Source organism: Thamnophis sirtalis, unplaced genomic scaffold (assembly GCF_051295495.1).
Source record: "Thamnophis sirtalis isolate CommonGarterSnake01/CBP01778 unplaced genomic scaffold, rThaSir2_p1.2 scaffold_2, whole genome shotgun sequence".
NCBI lineage: Eukaryota > Metazoa > Chordata > Lepidosauria > Squamata > Natricidae > Thamnophis > Thamnophis sirtalis.
In genome coordinates this window covers 93,964,413-93,983,364 of record NW_028261382.1, presented here as the reverse complement: position 1 = coordinate 93,983,364, position 18,952 = coordinate 93,964,413, and the positions used below count along the sequence as shown (strand labels likewise).

At 48.0% G+C, this 18,952-nt stretch overlaps 2 protein-coding genes across 4 annotated transcripts in view; one reads left to right on the top strand and one right to left on the bottom strand.

The window, feature by feature from the left end:
- B3GAT1 (beta-1,3-glucuronyltransferase 1) overlaps positions 1–12,246 on the top strand; it is a 63,000-nt gene extending 50,754 nt beyond the window's left edge. For all 3 annotated transcript variants that reach the window (XM_087706389.1, XM_087706390.1, XM_087706391.1), the window contains 3 exons: positions 5,517–5,813; positions 8,979–9,095; positions 12,004–12,246. In XM_087706389.1, coding sequence (XP_087562515.1) covers positions 5,517–5,813; positions 8,979–9,065 — 384 coding nt within the window. In that variant the 3' untranslated portion in view covers positions 9,066–9,095; positions 12,004–12,246. The remainder of the gene's footprint in view (positions 1–5,516; positions 5,814–8,978; positions 9,096–12,003) is intronic.
- A 2,005-nt stretch (positions 12,247–14,251) lies between these two features.
- GLB1L2 (galactosidase beta 1 like 2) overlaps positions 14,252–18,952 on the bottom strand; it is a 48,221-nt gene continuing 43,520 nt past the window's right edge. The window contains exons 18-19 of the mRNA XM_087706388.1: positions 17,881–17,997; positions 14,252–16,710 (exon numbers count right to left, since the gene is read on the bottom strand). Of these exons, the coding sequence (XP_087562514.1) occupies positions 16,624–16,710; positions 17,881–17,997 (204 nt within the window). The 3' untranslated portion in view covers positions 14,252–16,623. The remainder of the gene's footprint in view (positions 16,711–17,880; positions 17,998–18,952) is intronic.

Below are 18,952 nucleotides of genomic sequence, written 5' to 3'. Positions count from 1 at the left end.
TCTTCAAGTTGCCAAGGTTGGGAAACACTGCCTTATACCAAGAAGGTTTGGAAATAGATACTGATAATACGGGGAATGAAAGAGAGAAGGAAGCCAATTCTTTAGGAAGGGCTCATAGATGAGAAAATAGTCCAAGCAGCAAAGGAGAAAGAGCTGTGATTTATAGGGGCATGTACTCCACATGTGAGATTTGAAAGAAATCTTTTAACAGGTTTCAATCTCTGCTACGGATGTGCCCAGCGCTAAAAAATAAATAAATCTCCATTTAGCTGCCTGCAACAGTTCGGATGGAATTCATTTTTGACACGTGTTTTTTTCTACAGATAATAATTTCATAACTGTCTATATTTACAGTGCCTCATTACGTATCGTGATTTCCCTATTATCGTCTCCTAATTGGCAAACTGTTTCTATAAATTGTCCACGGATTTTTTTTTTTAAAAAAATTGCAAATCACCCTGCTTTCCTTCATTGAAAGGATTGAATTGTGAATTCCCCGGATGTAGACTGTTTTTTTTTAAAAAAAAAAAAACATGCTACTGTCATTACTGATGCAGAATTTCTAGGGCTATGTATACATAGACCTCGCTTAACAACAAATTGCTTAGCAAACATTCCTAGTTATGATGGACCTCACCGGAACTACCCGATTTCGAAGTTTTAGCAACGACTTACACACAAACACACATATACACAAATTATAATCTAGAGTCTTGATACCTTGTAATCCAGTTATTTATCGGGAGCTTCACATCACATTCCCAAGTGAAGCCAGCTCTGACCCTACATAATTTACGGCCCCAATCATGTTTTCCCCCTCCCCCCAGGGTGTGTCATCAATCACATTCGTTCAAGGGGGCAACTTTGCAGGTTGCAGAGATCACTCCCCTCCGGCTGTTGCAAGTAACCCTGGGAAACAGCCTTGAGAGAGATAAGTCTGGAATGTGCATCTGTCTTTTGCTGCCCTGGTTCCCATCCCCCCTTTTTTTGATGGCAACTCAAGAGCAGGCCAGGGATGCTTTGCGAGTTCACAACCAGTGGCCAAGCATCCAAATTTTGATTCTGTGACCATGTGGATGCTGCAACGGTCATAAGTGTAAAAATGGTCATAGGTCTCCTTTTTCAGTGCTGTTGTAACTTCAAAAAGTCACTAAGGGAATTGTACGTTGAAGATTACCTACAGCACCCCCGTGAAAGAGACCATACTTTGGCACAAAACCTATGGGGGGGGGGGGCTACATCTTGGTTGTACTTCTGTATGAGAGGGGGAGGGGTTGAGCTTTATTTCCTGGCTGCATGCAGAAATGAGCTTTCTTCAAGAGGGCATCTTCGGGAAAGGATGTAAGATAAATGTTCTGACCTAGGCTTCCCCAAAAAGTATGAAGCAAATCCCTGATCCCGACAAAACCCCTTTTATTAAACAAATGTGAATTCCTCTCATTCACATTCAGCAAAGGCCTGGCAAACAGTCTTTCAAAGGAGTAATCATGACCACAGACCTTATCTACCTTGGAAAGCTGCCATGTAAATATTTTCCAAACTCAGTGCTGTGCAAGGAAAGACTCGGCACAAAGTCTCTGAGATTCACAGACAGATCTTCACACTCCTGAAACAAATGAATAAATGAAGAAATTATTTCCTGCAAAATCCCACTCCTCTTTTGCTCCTCGTTTATGTCCTATGGGAGGGGCCATTCACCATCCACCAGTGGCTTTACTCCCAAGCCGACCCTGATTTCTTAGCTGTTCTTTTCTTCATGCGCACACTGGGAACAGGCTCCAGCTGTTCCTCTGCCTCACTGCTCTCTAGCTCCGAAGGCAACTGAGAACTGCCAGATGGCCTCGGCCCCATCTCTGCCTCCGACACAGAACCCTCGTCTGAGCCTTCCCCAGACTCCAGAACTGGCCCATGTTCCTCCCCAACCTTCTCATTGTCCGACTCTGATGCCAGCTCCACAGACCATTGACGGGCCACAACAGTATGGGGTGGGGGGGGGAATTAAGCTTTCTTTCTGGCTGCATACAGAAATGAGCTTTCTTCAAGAGGGCATCATGGGGAAAGGATGTGAGATAAAAGTGGGGAGACATAAAGGAATCTTTTATCAATACTCACCATTCAAATTCTGCACGGCCTTAAAAATTGCCTAAATGTGAGTTTGTGTTTCTGGGTGGGGGGGGGAGGTTTAAGTCTTCTGGGAGGCCCATAAAACGACGCCCACCCCCTCCTTTCCAATAACCGCTTATTTACATATTCCTGCTATTAAAGAACACTAACTCTGATTCACGGCCAGCGGCGTGAAGCGGTTTTTGGAGACCAGAGCGCATGACGCATTCCTTTCCCCTCGGGATTTTTATAAATTAAGTCATTTTCAACCACGCTTGTAAAGTTAATTAATTTAAATGCAGGCAAATGAAATGTTGCCTGTTGTCAAAGTGGGGAGTCCACGGCTGAATCTTTTCCTTTTATTTTTGTTTATTTTTCTTTTCCAAAAAAAAAAATTTGCCCTAAAACAGCAGTCTGAAAACGAGAGAAAAAAACGGGGGGGGGGAGCCGAGAAGGAGACCAGTTCGAAATCGGCAGGGAAACATGGGCCAGGTTTAACGACTTGAAATAAGGCCACTTATTCAGAGTACACAAAAATGTAAGAGATAAAAATACAAAATCTAAAAATATTATAAGCCAATGGTCCCTAACTATTTGGGCATCAGGAACCGATTCCCTGGAGAGAGGTTTTCCCCACAGACTGGAAGGGTCTTGGTTTTGTCTCCATGGTCATGTGGCCAGCATGACTAAATGCCAAAGGAGCAGGGAACACTGTTACCTTCCCACCAAAGGTGGTTCCTATTTTTCTACTTGCATTTTATGTGCTGCTACGTTGGCTGGGACAAGGAACGGGAGCTCACTCCGTTACGCGGCGCTAGGGATTCGAACCACTGAACTGCTGACCTTTCTGATCGACAAGCTCAGCGTCTTAGCCACTGAGCTGCTGCGCCCCAATTCGGATAGCCATTAATGAAGGGCAAAATTTGGACTTAGAGTTTGGATCTGGTTTTCCAGATTAACAATAATTTGATCAATAAATTATTATTTAAGTCGAAAGGTATATTGATTTAAATAGTTTTTGCCCTACGTCAGAAAGCTCTCATGGTTATCATCATGATCACCATCCAGTATCAAGGATGTTGTTGATGGAAGCTGTCAGCTGAATGGATGGTTGTGTATCTAAGATCCATTTTCAAACCTTTGGGGTTGGCGTCAGTTCTTGCCTGCTAGAGGGACGAAAGAAGGCAGTTTCACTTGTCTCTATTTCTTCTTCTTTCCACCATTGGACTTCCTCAAGAGGTGCTGGCCCAGAAACCAAGAGACTGTGAATTCTAGTCCTGTCTTAAGCAGAAAAGTCTCCTGGGTGACTGGGCCAATGAGCAGAGAGGGTGAATTCTAGTCCTGCCTTAGGCATGAAAGCTGGCTGGGTGGCTTTGGGCCAATCACCAGGAGACTGAGAGTTCTAGTCCTGCCTTAGGCACAAAAGCTGGCTGGGTGGCTTTGGGCCAATCACTAGGAGACTGAGAGTTCTAGTCTCCCTTTAAGCATGAAAGCAGCCTGCCTGTAGAGTGGCTTTATTCATCTCTGTCCTTCGCCCCCCCCCCCTGAGTAGCGAGGGCTCTTAGTAAGTGCTTTTATGCAAGAGGGCAAGTACTACAAGCTCATTTGGTTTCCCTTGTAGTAATTAATAACGCTGCAAGGCAGGTGAAGAGGGAAGAGGAGCATAGAAGATGCAGCACCAGCAAAAGCTTCGTTGGAGAAAGAGCAAACTGGAGAGCAAGCTCTCTGTAGAGATTCTGAATGAGAAATTCTGTTGAAGGGGTGTAGAACAGCTGGGTGCTATTCAGTGGTGGGTTTCAAAAATTTTTGAACCTACTCTGTGGGTGTGGCCTCCTTTGTGGGAGTGGCTTGCCAGCCATGTGACCTGGTGGGAGTGGCTTGTTGGCCATGGATTTTATTTATTTCTTTCTTTCACTCTCTCTGTCTCTCACTCTCTCTCTTTCCTTCCTTTTGTCTCTCTGTCCCTTTTTCCTTTTTTTCTTTCATCTCTCTTTTTCTTTCTTTTTTTCTTTTTTAATTTCTTTCTTCGTTTCTTTCTCTTTCTCTCTGTGTGAGTGAGTGTGTGTGTGTGTGTGTGTGTGTGTGTGTGTCAGTGGTGGGTTTCAAAAATTTTTGGAACTTCTTCTGTAGGTGTGGCCTGCTTTCCGGGTCCACTGGTGGAACCTCTTCTAACCGGTTCGGTAGATTTGACGAACCGGTTCTACCGAATAGGTGCGAACTGGTAGGAACCCACCTCTGGTGCTATTCCCATGCCACGCCCCTGAACCTTTCTTTTTTTCGTATATTTTTAGGATTCAATTCTGAGTATCTTTCTTTTTCTTTCTTTCTTTTTTCTTTCTTTTTTTCTTTCTTTCTTTTTTCTTTTTTTCTTTCTTTCTTTCTTTCTTCCTTCCTTCCTTCCTTCTTTCCTTCCTCCTTTCCTCCCCTCCCTCCCAGGGGTGGGATTCTACTGGTTTAACAATCTGTTTGCTGCGCGCATGTGCACAGTTTACAGAGAAATCACGGGGCCATTTCCAGATTTCCGGGAGGCCCATGTTTCACCACTTTGGGAGAACCGGTTGTTAACTTTCTGAGCAGTTTGGTGAACTGGTTTTTGGAAGAAATCATTAGGGCAGAGAACCTGTTGTTAAATTATTTCAATCCCACCATTGATCCTCAGACTCACCTTGTGAACCACTACACACAACTCTACTTCCAACTCTCATATTCTGGGACAGTAAACTCAACTCAAGGGATGTGATTTTCCTTCTTACCCAAGTCATGTGCAAGCATCTAAGGTGGCTTCAGCCAGGTTTCCCCCACCCTGGTGTCCAGCAAGCCCAACTATTGTGTTGTCTGGGGATAATGGGACTTGGAACCGTCTTGAGAAAAATCACCTTGGAGAAGAACTTGTGCTCAGCTGTCAGGAAGATCAGAGAGACAGAGATGTTAATCAGTTGCCCGACTATGGACACAATGGCATGCTCTTCCATCGAGCCAATCCAAGGGATATTCGGTCATTCTTGTCAGAATATTCATGAACTGGAATAGAACACAGCAAAAGGTCAACCATTGGGGACTGGCTGGAATAGGACATGGTAACAAGGTCAGCCAATGTATAGGCATGGTGACTGGGTCAACCAATGGGAACTATTTGGTGACTGAGAGGCATGCCAGACGGCTCGGAGCCTGGGTGTGGCTTACCTATGTAGCTCTGAGTCTGTGCAAGAGAACTAAGCTAGTCTGCCTCTCTGAACTGAAACCGATCTCCCCTTTCTACCACGTTGGAAGAATCTGCTGTTGGTATTGTACATTTATCCATGTTGTTATTATGTAGTATATAAAGCAGTTAATGAATCCTGCTAAATCTCTGAGTGCTTTCGGGATTTGATTTTTTTGAAACAAACTCTAATTGTTCGCCTCTTGTTTTCCAGATGCGGACCACCCGCAGGGTCTCCGTCTGGCCGGTGGCCTTTGTGGGAGGCTTGCGGTACGAGTCCCCCAAAGTCAACGCTGCTGGGAAGGTGTATGGATGGAAAACCGTCTTCGACCCCCACCGGCCGTTTGCAATCGACATGGCAGGCTTTGCTGTCAACCTCAGGCTAATCCTTCAGCGACCTCAGGCTTACTTCAAACTGCGCGGGGTCAAAGGGGGCTATCAGGAGAGCAGCCTGCTCCGGGAGCTGGTGACCTTGAATGACCTCGAGCCCAAAGCTGCCAATTGCACTAAGGTACGGCTGCCGTTGACATTCCAAGCGGAGGGGCGGCTTAGACAGACGCTGGCTTCTCTGGAGAACATCCACTGGAAAAAACATGAACATTCAGACCAGGGTGGGATTCAGCCGGTTCACACCGGTTCAGACAAACTGGTTGTTGCAAGGACCCGCTTACCCCGCCCCTCCTAGGAGTCTCTACATGGCCCATTCATCATGCCAGGTAAATTCAGGGCCCACACGGAGGCTCTGGGAGGGCGAAAAATGGACCGCCCGGAAGCCTGGAAACTGGCCTGTTTCCTCCCTCCGGAAGATGGGGGAGGCAATTTTAGCCCTCCTGGAGGCTCGGGGAAAGCTTTTGTAGCCTGGGAGGGTGAAAACACCTCCCCCTTCATCGCCATGGTGTAGGAGGCTCAGTAGGCCATGCCCACCATGGCCACACTCACCCAGCAACTGGGCAGAGAACCGTTTGCTGACGTTTTTCAATCCCACCACTGCTCCAGACCCAGCCTGAAGAAGTTTGACCTGAAGGCTTGTTTGGGTAGAGCAGCTTCTGAGTCCCCGTAGAAAACCATCTTTGTAACCTTTGCTTAGAAAAGGGCTGTAAAAGACTATGAAGCAGTATATAAGTTTAAGTTTTACTGCTATTCCTTCCTTCCTTCCTTCCTTCCTTCCTTCCTTCCTTCCTTCCTTCCTTCCTGCCTGCCTGCCTGCCTGCCTGCCTGCCTGCCTGCCTGCCTGCCTCCCTGCCAGCCTTACCATGGTGGCACAGTGGCTAAAGTTGCAGGCTAATTCTGCTGACTGCCAGCAGTTCCATTCTCAGCAACTCAAGGTTGACTCAGCCTCTCATCCTTCCGAGGTGGGTAAAACGAGGACCCAGATTGTTGGGGGCGATAGGCTGACTCTGTAAACCACTTAGAAAGGGCTGTAAAGCACTGTGAAGCGGTATATAAGTCTAAGTGCTATTGCTAGGGCTATTCTTATTTCCAAGGGCCAAAGATACTCTAGGCTTCTGCAAACAAGGAGGGCAACTTCTGAAGCTTTTCCCTGGCTGGTATCTCACTTCTCCATAAAGCGAGAGACGCCTGCCTTCCCTTCTACAGCTGCTTGGGTACCCTATAATCCTCTTATAGATTAACTCCTTGGGTTGCCACTTGAAACATGAGAGGGGTGGTGGGAACCGAAGCTCTTCTTAAAGACTTGCAGTGTTGGGGCATTCACAACTTCTGGAGGCAAGCTGTTCCACTGATTAATTGTTCTAACTGTCAGGAAATTTCTCCTTAGTTCTAAGTTGCTTTTCTCCTTGATTAGTTCCCACCCACTCATGTCAGGGGGCACCTGTGGTGGCCAAGTGCCTCAGACCTCCCTCAGGGTCTCAGACCCTCCCTCCCTCTCATTATAATCTTCCTTCCTTCCTTCCTTCCTTCCTTTTCTTCTTCTTCCTTCCCTCCTCCTTCCCCTTTCTTCTTCCTTCCCCTTTCCTTATTTTTCCTTCCTTGCTCTCTTCTCACCTTTCCTTCTTTTTCTTTGCCTTTCCTCTTTCCCTTTCTCCTTTCCCGTCTCTTCTTGCATGCTCAAATGCAAAAGGAGAAACATTTCTTCTTCTTGCTTTGCTTGTAGCTTGTTTTCTTAGCCCTCGGCCAGCGAACACGGAGCCCGGAGGGGACGGTTTCCACTCCCAGAGGCACCCTGGGCTGGTCCTTTGCTGTTTCCAGGGTGGTCCCATCAGCCAGATCTAAGCACCCTGTGGGCCGGATCCGGCCTGCGGGTCTCGTATTTGACACCCCCTACCCTACACCACCACAAATGGCAGTCCAGTCTCTTCTTGGAAGCTTCCAGCAATTTTGATTCACCCCTCCCTCTTTTTTAAAAAAAAACCGAGTTCATTTTGTTTCCCCCTGATTTCGGTAGCCTGAAACAGATTTAGACGTGGCAGCCGGTTGGAGAGCTGACAATTATCCTCCTCCTGTTTTAATAACGAAGATAATGGTTTTGACGGTTCCTATAATTGGAGATGCAGAGTGAGATGCCGGAGAAACCGTAGGTTTGAGTGTAATTAAAAAAGCAGTAGGGACTAATCACGAGTGCTTCAGGTGTAAGAGGCGTTGGTGCAGCGTGGCATGGTCCTTTTTTTCCCTGGTCTTTTCGTAGCTGGCTGTCTGGAGCATTCTGGGAGTTGAAGTCTGCAAGTTACCAAGCTTGTAAGCAGCTAGGAAGCTGAGAGAATCACCTTTAGGAGATGCACCGGCTTTGTGGGTTCACAATTTACCAATCATTTTATATCCAACCCAGAGGTGGTATTCAGCAGGTTCTGATCAGTTCCGGAGAACCGGTAGCAGAAATTTTGAGTAGTTCGGAAAACCGGCAAATGTCACCTGTGGCTGGCCTCGCCCCCATCTATTCTCTGCCTCCCGAGTCCCAGCTAATTGGGAGGAAAGAGGGATTTTGTAGTAACTTTCTCCGGATTGGAGAGGGAATGGGGACTTTACAGTATCCCTCCCCTGCCACGCCCACCAAGACATGCCCACAGAACCAATAGTAAAAATCTTTGGAATCCCACCACCGATCCAACCTTGAGTTAGAAATATTCTCTTCTGTCAGGATGAAAGCGAACCAGGAACAAGCAAGGAAGCACCCTACATCGCTGTGTTTGCAATGCCTAGTCACCATTAGTAAATATGAACTCAGGCAATACGTTGAAAGGAAACCAAATGTAGCTAAGTGGTTTTCTTGGGAGATGTGCTTGGAACGTGGTTTGGAAACCACGTTGGAAGGACAGCTGAATAGGCCTGAGAAAGCCACTGAGATGATTTGCTAGTCTCCTGGTGACGGCAATATTTTTATGCCCCCCTCTTACTCTGGTAATTGTTGTGGCCCGCCAGCAGCCAACAAAGCCATTTACAGAGTCAGCCTATTCCCCGCCCCCCACCCCAACAATCTGGGTCCTCATTTTACCGACCTCAGAAGGATGAAAGGCTGAGTCAATCTGGAGCCTGGTGAGATTCGAACTGCCGAACTGCAGCTAGCAGTCAGCTTAAGTAGCCTGCAGTACTGCACTATAACCACTGCGCCACCTCGGCTCTTATATACCTAGCTATGCCCTTAGTTTAATAAGGCAACATATGTTGCATGCATGCAAGAAGACCCTGGAACTGACCTTCTAATCCTTCTTCTTTGATCCAGATTCTCGTCTGGCACACAAGAACCGAGAAACCCGTGTTGGTGAACGAGGGAAAGAAAGGCTTCACAGATCCCAACGTGGAAATCTGACCTCGGGCTGCAAAGGGAAGACGCCAGCAGGTACGGCCCCAGGGCATGACTACTAAATCACAGCGCTTGGCATGTTGGCATTTGGTCCTACGGAGGCCCCTCTTCACAGTTGGGACTAAAGAGGGAGAATGGGAATCTGCGCCAAATTTGTGGCAGCTGCTCGAAAGAGTAATCACCCATCTCTTTCACTTCTGAAGGCTTGAGCATGATCCTAACCTGTGAAAGAGTCCAATTGGGAGGGAGAGGAATGCCATGTTTAGCTCTGTTCCAAGACACCTGGAGTCCAGACAAGGAATAATGGATGGAAACTGACCAAGGAGAGATTCAAGATAGAAATAAGGAGGAATTTTTTTCCTCCTTTGGCCTTCAGAGGTTGTGGGAGCTTCATCACTGGAAGCTTTCAAGAAGAGACTGGACTGCCATCTGTCGGAAATGGTGTGGGAATGGTCTCCTGTTTGGGTGGGTGACCTACAAGGTCCCTTCCAGCTCTGTTCATCTGAATCTAAGACTATCTGACTGGAGGCTAAAACATACGATGAACGATTGCAGGAACTGGGCATGGCTAGTCTAGTGAAGAGAAGGACCAGGAGAGACCAGATAGCAGTCTTCCAATATCTCAGGGGCTGCCACAGAGAGGAGGGGGTCAAGCTGTTTTCCAAAGCACCCGAAGGCCAGACAAGGAAGAATGCATGAAAACTGACCAAGGAGAGATTCAACCTAGAAAGGAGGAGAGATTTTCTGACAGTGAGAACAATCAACCAATGGAACAGAAGTTGCCTTCAGAAGTTGTGAGAGCTTCATCACTGGAAGCTTTCAAGAAGAGACTGGACTGCCACATGTCGGAAATGGTATGGGGTCTCCTGCTTGGGTGGAGGGTTGGACTAGATGACCTACAATGTCCCTCCCAACTTTATTAACCTAATCTAATGCCATGTTAAGTTATGTTGTACTAAGCATAGCAGCAGGAGAGGAGAGAATAAGGCAGGTGGGGACAATTTCCAAGGGCTGCCATGTGCTTCCTTTAACAAGTAGCACTGGCTGGAGGCAGAGTCAGATTACAGAATAACAGAGTTGGAAGGGACGGTTCCACCACAAATGCGCGAACGACAAAAGCGTGCCTGACTAAACCGCGGTGACAAAACCGCGCCGACGAATGAGCGCTGAAGCGCGCCGACAACAGCGCACCGACAGAAGCGCGCTGTAACCTAACCCTAAAAATAACCCTAAACCTAACCCTAAACCTAACCCTAAACCTAACCCTAAAGCTTACCTTAACTTAAATCGCGCTTCTGTCGGTGCCCTGTTGTCGGCGCCCTGTTGTAGGCGCGCTTTTGACATCGCGGTTTTAGCGCCGCGGTTTTGTCGGCGCGCTTTTGACGTTCGCGCTTGTCAGGTCACGGGAAGGGACCCTGGAGGTCTTCTAGTCCAACCCTCTGCTCAGACAGGAAACCCTACACCACTTCAGACAAGTGGCTGTCCAGCTTCTTCTTAAAAAACCTCTAATGATGGAGCCACCCACAACCTCTGAGGGGAAATTGTTTCCCTGGTTAACTGTTCTGTCTGAAAATTTCTGCTTAGTTCCATGTTGCTTCCCTCAAATTATTTATTATTTTTATTATTATTTATAAAATTTATATGCCGCCCAATCCTGAAGGACTCCGGGCGGCTTACAAAAAAGAGAGAGAGAGAAAAGACACATAACGAACACATAACGAGAGAAAAAAAACGGTTTAAAATCGCAACACCTCATGCATTCATTCTAATCGGGGCTGGACCTCAACAGTGAGGTCAACAGCCCCAGGCCTGCCGGAACAGCCAGGTTTTAACAGCTTTCCTGAAGGCCATGAGAGTGGGTAAGGTCCGGATCTCTGGGGGTAGCTGATTCCAAAGAGTCGGAGCAGCCACAGAGAAGGCTCTCCTCCGGGGGCCCGCCAGCCGACACTGTCTGGCTGACGGCATCTGAAGGAGGCCCAATCTGTGGGATCTTACTGGCCGCTGGGAGGTATGTGGCAGTAGGCGGTCTCGCAGGCACGCTGGCCCTAAGCCATGTAGGGCTTTAAAGGTAATAACCAACACCTTGAAATCAAACCTTTTATTGTCAATGCACAGTATGTGTACAATGAAATTGAATGAAATGTCCCTGATTAATTTCCATCCCAGTTCTCGTTCTGTCTTCAAGTGCTTTGGTGAATAGCTTGACCCCCTCTTCTTTGGGGCAGGCAAGAAATTAAATGTATTTGTATTTGTATTTGGTTTATTTGTATGCCGCCCTTCTCCAGGAGGGACTCAGGGCAGCGAACAACTCAGGGGGGAAAGGGAACATAAACAACAGTACACATAATTAAAATACACGAAAATCACACAGCCATACCAGTCGAGAGGGGAGGGGAACTCATCAACCCCAGGCCTGCCGGCACAGCCAGGTTTTGACGGCTTTCCGGAAGGCCTGGAGAGAGGTGAGGGTCCGGATATCCGCGGGGAGTTCATTCCAAAGGGCCGGAGCTGCTACAGAGAAGGCCCTCCCCCGGGTAGTAGCCAGATGGCATTGGCTGGTGGATGGAACCCGGAGGAGGCTGACCCTGTGAGATCTGACGGGTCTTTGGGAGGTAATTGGCAGCAGGCGGTCTCTCAAGTACCCAGATCCAATACCATGAAGGGCTTTATAAGTTACGACTAGCACTTTGAAGCGTATCCGGAGACCGATCGGTAGCCAGTGCAGCTCGCGGAGGATAGGTGTAACGTGGGTGTACCGAGGTGCACCCACAATCGCTCGCGCGGCTGCATTCTGGACGAGTTGAAGTCTCCGAATACTCTTCAAAGGCTGCCCCATGTAGAGCGCATGTAAATCAGGGTTTGCTTTGAGAACAGAAGTAAGCATTCTACTGCTGAACTGCAGCGAAAGTGTGACACTAAAGCCCATTTCCCCCCCTATTTGCAGTTCATTCCTACTCCAGGCACCAAACACCCCCGAATTCCAGACTCAAACTAAGACCTTGGTCAACCAGAGGAAAACCACCGAGTGGAGTTGCTCCATAAACCAGAGACCAGCTTCGGTTCTTGAGCAGAGGAAGAAAAAAAAAAGATCAATAAATTAATAAATCAGTATTTAAAAAAACAACAACAGCTCGCTTATGCCTGACCTCCTGGAAACGATCCAATAAAGTAAAATGAAACAACAGCAGCTTAAGAAGCAGAGTGATGGAGATTCGGGATTCGCCCTGGGCCATTGGTGAAATGCGAGCAATGCAAAAAATCAACAAAGAGGGCAAAAGTGTCCGTTTTATTGATTGGTCGGATTCGTCAATCATCTGCCATAGATATCAGAACAGGACAATTAGAAGGGAAATTGACACGGGCTATAAACACTCTAGGGCTGTCTGTCTGAAGCATGCTGGCTAGGGAATTCTGGGAATCGAAGTTCACTCTTCTAAAAAAATGCCTAATGCTTAGCCTAATGTTTCTCAACTTTTAAGAGAACAGTATGTGGAGTTGAGGTCCCAGAATTCTGGGAGTTGAAGTCCCTGCAGCTCAAAATTGCCAGATTGAGGAACTGTACTCTGCCTAGACTGAATCATCTTCTTTTAATGAGCCCATAATCCCTTGCGGGGTGGAGTCTGGGCAATTGAATGGAGCTGAGGGTTTACTGGCCAGATGCTTTTCCTGTCACCAATGCAGAGTTTTGTTTCAGCAGATAACATTCTCATTATGCCCAGGGAGATAAATATCTGCCTCTACCTAGGATCGAACTCGCAGCCTCCTTGATTGTGAGGCGAGAGCTCCACCTCTAGGCCACCAAACCACTCAGTGCCCTAGACTGAATAAGGTGTCAAAGCCTGTCACTTAGAGATTATTATAACTGCCTATGTAATACAGCCCAGGTTCGATTCCCAGTAAGGGTATGGCTAGCTGATGAGAGCTAAATTATATATAAGTCACAACCCCTGGTATGCCCAAATATGGGAGGAAGTTCACTGCTTCCACCATCCAGACAGAAACCCAATATTTTTACTGTTGCCTTTGTTACATTTGTGTTGTATTTGTGCTGATAAATAAATAAAGGGAAACTAGTATACTATTTCAAGCTATTTAGCTCTCATCAGCTAGCCATACCCTTACTGGGTATGCACAGGATTGATTCCCAGTAAGGGTATGGCTAGCTGATGAGAGCTAAATAGCTTGAAATAGTATACTAGTCTCCCTTTATTTATTTATCAGCACAAATACAACGCATATGTGTGTGTGTGTGTGTGTGTATGTGTGTGTGTTGTATTTGTGCTGATAAATATTGGGCTTCTGTCTGGATGGTCTCTTATGATGAGCCGATGGACAGAGAATAGAAGCAGTGAACTTCCTCCCATATTTGGGCATACCAGGGGTTGTGACTTTAAATATATATATGTGTATGTATGTATGTATGTATGTATGTATGTATACATACATACACATACATACATATATATATGAATGAAATCCTCATTCCCCTACATCCCAGGAAGATGCATTTAAAACTGAATCAGTTTATAATCGAAAAGCGGGCTCGAAATTTAAGAGATCTCCCCTGCAGCTTATTCTGAGCGAAAGGCAAAAGTGATGCATGGAAAAGAGGATACAGAAGAGTGTGGGGGATAGCAGAACAGGATGTCCTACTACACACCCTGGCCTATTCACAAGGTCTATTTTTCCTGGTACATGCTGAAGTTACGTGGATATAAAGATTTGGGGGGAGGGGGGTTGTTGCATAATGAGGGGCATACATGAACTTGCTGGTAAGAATGGCGGTAACCATCTTTGGATTGTATCCGGCTCTGGAATGATGGTCAAAACTTCAGCGGCACAAAAAAGGAAGAGAGGGCCGAGGTGGCGCAGTGGTTAAATGCAGCACTGCAGGCTACTTCAGGCTTATTTTTTTAATCTCTAAACTGAGTGACTTAAGATGCTTAAGGCCGTGTGGCTCAAATCGTGACACAGCCCTCTCGCGATAAGAGAACGCGACGGTGGTGCCAATAAATAATAAGAGACAAATTTCCTTTCTTTTCTTTTCCTTCATTTATTACAAATATCTAGCAAACCAGTCACAGGGGTGGGTGGGGAAAAAAAATCCCAAACCAACAAACCAACTAGGCCTTAATACAACTTTATGAAAAAAAAAATAATTCAAAACCTCTGTCGCTGTCGGTGGTGGTGGGAAACAGCATTTTGAGTTAAATTCACATCAAAACGTTACGGAAATTTAATCCACGGGCTTTCCGAACAAAACCACCTGCCCAAACTTTTGATTAAAGGGGAAACGAGAGATGATGCTTTTTCTTTTTTTAAAAAAAAGGAAATTCGGTTTTCTCAGTGAAGCACGTCTTTCCGATCGCCATTCCTTCTGCTGGTGTGTGTGTGTGTCTCTCTCTCTTCATTTTATAAGTGTAACTCTGCCAGGCGGGTAGCAAATCGCAGACCAAAAAAGGAGAAAATTGCTATGATTCATCCCAATTTTCCTCCCTTTTTTTTTTTTGCAAAGGAGCACGTGGTAGAACAAGGCAGGCGGGGATCTGTTCCACAGGCATCCTAATCTTTGCCATCGGGGTGCTGGTGAATTGCAGAGCAGGTGGAAGGGGTGCTGCTTCCCCCCCCCTTTTGCCTTCTGTTTTTTATAGCTGTACTTTTCTTACGTTTTCAATTGTAACTGTGGTTTCATAAACAGAATGAAAGATGGCCTCCAACAGCCAGAAAACACCAAAACGTCACTTGGGCCTAGCCATGGCTAGAGAAAGGCTGCCCAATTTTGGCAACCTTAAGGCCCGTGGACTTCAACTCCCAGAATCCCCCAATTCTGGGAGTTGAAGTCCACGAGTCTTGAAGTTGCCAAGGTTGGGCACTCCTGTTTCCAATCCCTTCACCTGTAAAGGGGGAAGCCGGGAAAACCAAGCGCCAAAATTTATTTGGGGATGCGGTCGCGTGTTTGGATGGGTGGCCTGCAACCCACAACGGCAGGTGGCAAGACAATGGACACCGATTGTGCCCACGGTTATTACAACACTTGGCTCCAACGGGGAAACTGAGATCTCGGTTAAGGACGGAAGGAGGAAGAGACAGCAGGATGTAAAGATCGGACGTTTATGGCTTAAAAGTGGCTTTTTCCCAACCAGTTTAGGGATACAAGATCCATCATGCGCTGGCTACCTGGGTTTGCCATAGGTTGTGCCTCAAAGCACTGGAGCGGGTCACACTAGGGAAATGTAATCATGTTGCCTTGCCTCTTAAAAAACAGATCCAATTCCTCTTTTGACTAATTATTCAGGAATGCCCTCCTCAAAGCATCCGTCCAGGCTGAAATCTCCAATCCTTCAGACCCTGCCTCGGAGGCAGGAGACGAGGTCACGTCTCGACGCAACCCGTCATCATCCGAGGGTTATCTCTGAAAGCGGAGCTGTGTTCGGGGATTGGGACTTCGGATGCTCCTTTAGGAGATCCAGTCCAGAAAGCTAAAACAGCTGCGGACACATCGAGAGTTGCCAAGTCCCATTTTGCTGAGGGAGGGGCGCCTGTGGTGAACAACGGCTGAAGCGCGCTACACAAAATTGCAACCCGGGGGAGGGGGGGTGTTGTGTGATCTTTTGCCGGGAGTCTCTATTTTTCTGAAACATCACCGTTTTCGGCTGGAGGAGCGGGGGGGGGGGGGGAGTCTCTCTACACTTAGGTTGGAGCTTCCTCCTGGCTCAAAGGGGCGCTATGAGAGTTTAGCGGCAGGTGAGTATATGTGAAAGTCTTGGTGCGAAGGTACATCCCGATGCCACCCGCCCACCCTTTGTGATTGGTGATCTCCAGAACCTGTGGTCCAGCTGGGAGGAGTTGCGAGGGGCGCGTGGCGAGGGGCTTGAGATGTTACAGGCGCTCTGTGTAGAAGCCAAATTCCCACCCAACCACCCCCAAAATCCATCAACATGTCACCGAAATGCAATTCCCGCTGGCTTTGCATGGAAGTCGCCATCGACGGCTGGCATTTTATACGCCTGGAAACGTAGCGTTGCTTCCTCTTAAGATTTGGGTGGGAACGAACAAACGAACGCAAAGCTGTTTAAAAAATAACATCCCTTCACAGCCTGCCCAAAGGACCAACTCAGGTGCCTGAGACTGGCAGCTTTGAGGGTCTGTGGACTGTGGAAAAATGTTCCTTTTCCAGCCCTGACCTAAAGGAAGTCCCACCGCTGCCGATCGGCTGTTTCAATTCATTGGATCTTGAACGGCGGTTCCTTTTCGACAGGTCCTTAGCGTCCAGTGCTACAGGTCACGAGAACTTGCGGTAAAGTTTGGGTTTCCCTTTTTTTTAGGAGAACGTTCCTAACTATCTGGGCATCTTTCTTTTTTCAAGTAGTCTTAGTAAACCTCCTCACCGGGCGGGCCTTCCTCGGCCAAACTCCACCCATAACTAGAAATTATAAGGATTTGGGGCACGGTTTTTCACAACGGGAGGGAGGGAGGCCTGCAGCCAGACTCTCTTACCTCCCACCGTCAGTTAAGAACCTTAACCAGGACTACCAGTAGAGGGTGGGGCAACCGGGAAGAAAGCTCAGGTCACGTACTGGACCCTCCCCAAGAATGCCAGGTCCGTGGAATGGATGATGCGGCCGCCAAGACGCTCCTCAAATATAACGATCTGGAGAAGGAAGGAGAAGAGAAGGGACGACCCAGTTCAGAGAAAAGAGCGGTTCTCTTTCGGATAACTGTGCCCACATTCCTTCTTCCCATTTCCCCCATGACAATCAACCCCGTGAGGTGAGTTGGGCTGAGAGAGAGAGAGAGGGACTGGCACAAAATCACCCAGCCGGCTTTCACGCCTAAGGCAGGACTAGAACTCCCAGTCTCCTGGTGAATGGCCCAAAGTCACCTAGCTGGCTTTCGTGCCTAAGGTGAGACTAGAACTCCTAGTCTCCTGGTGATTGGCCCAAGTCACCCAGCCGGCTTTCATGCCTAAGATGAGACTAGAACTCCCAGTCTCCTGGTGATTGGCCCAAAGTCACCCAGCCAGCTTTCGTGCCTAAGGTAAGACTAGAACTCCCAGTCTCCTGGTGATTGGCTCAAAGTCACCCAGCCGGCTTTCATGCCTAAGGCGAGACTAGAACTCCCAGTCTCCTGGTGATTGGCCCAAAGTCACCCAGCCGGCTTTCGTGCCTAAGGTGAGACTAGAACTCCTAGTCTCCTGGTGATTGGCCCAAGTCACCCAGCCGGCTTTCATGCCTAAGATGAGACTAGAACTCCCAGTCTCCTGGTGATTGGCTCAAAGTCATCCAGCCGGCTTTCACGCCTAAGGCGAGACTAGAACTCCCAGTCTCCTGGTGATTGGTTCAAAGTCACCCAGCCGGCTTTCATGCCTAAGGTGAGACTAGAACTCCCAGTCTCCTGGTGAATGGCCCAAAGTCATCCAGCCGCCTTTCATGCCTAAGGCGGGACTAGAACTCCCAGTCTCCTTCTGATTGGCTCAAAGTAACCCAGCCGGCTTTCATGCCTAAGGCGGGACTAGAACTCCCAGTCTCCTGGTGATTGGCCCAAAGTCACCCAGCCGGCTTTCATGCCTAAGGCGAGACTAGAACTCCCAGTCTCCTGGTGAATGGCCCAAAGTCACCCAGCTGGCTTTCATGCCTAAGGCGAGACTAGAACTCCCAGTCTCCTGGTGATTGGCACAAAGTCACCCAGCCGGCTTTCATGTCTAAGGTGGGACTAGTCTCCTGGATTATAACCTGGTACCTTTACCACTGGATCAATCTGGTCCTGGGTCTATAGACAGAGGTGAAAAGAAAGAGAACCAGATTCAAATCAAGCAACTCACTTCGTTGTATCCCTGTTGGAGCCAGGTTCCCGGGAGGTAGAGTGTTTCCTGAGGGCCAATTTTCCAGTAGCGACCGAGGTTCTGCCCGTTGACAAAGACGACTCCCTTTTCCCAGCCCTGGAAACACAAAAAGGGGACCCCACTAAAGATGGGTCGAGGTATTCGTCTTCTCTGATGGGCCTGGTGCCCTTACAGGTGGCAAGTGTCAGCTCAGCGATGAAATGTCTGAGAATCACACCCAATAGGTCAGGGGTCACCAAACTTTCGGACCTCAAGGGACCACTAAGTTCATAATTTTAAATCCCGCGGACCACTAATATGATCTGCCTAATGACTCGCTGGGTGGGCGTGGCTAGGTGGTCATGTGACTGGGGTGGGCGTGGCCAACTCAATGTCACTCATGTCGAGGGGCACCTCGCTGGCCTCTACTTGCCCCTCCCAGCCACTCCTCGCCTGCCTGCCCGGGCTCCTTAGGGCCCCAACAGGCCGCTAGGAGAAAGAGTTGGCAAAACAGCTCAGTTCAAATTGGATCTGACTGAGAAGGAGGCTCAGCAGAAGCTCCTCACTGAGGACTAGGAGCATAGGCTTTCCAAGCAGAGGGAAGACCTGCGGGAGTGCAAGACCAGGTACCGGCGCCTGGAGGCTCAGTGGGCTGAGATGGTCAGCCAGTTCCAGGCCGTGATGCAGTCCCACTGGAACGAGGCCCTTTGGCTCTTCGCACCCCAGCGGTGCTTCCCTCCGGCTTTCCCCCAAAGCCCCCCACCAGGAGGCTGAAGCAGACCCCAAGTCAGAATTTCTGCCCCCCTCCGACCCACCCAAAAAGACCCCAAAGGGGGAGACTCTCTGCAGCAACGCAAGCATTCATTGCACGTATCCGTCCCAGGGGCTGAAGTTTGAGGACCCCTGATTTAGTGCAATATAAAAAAAAATGCAAATAATTTTTCTGCGGACCACCAAAATTTTCTCACAGACCCCCAATTGGTGACCGCTGCAATAAGCCACGTTTAAGAAACTACTGCAGTGGTGCCAGAAGTGCTACACATATTTTTTCTAGCTCCTACTGCAAATAACA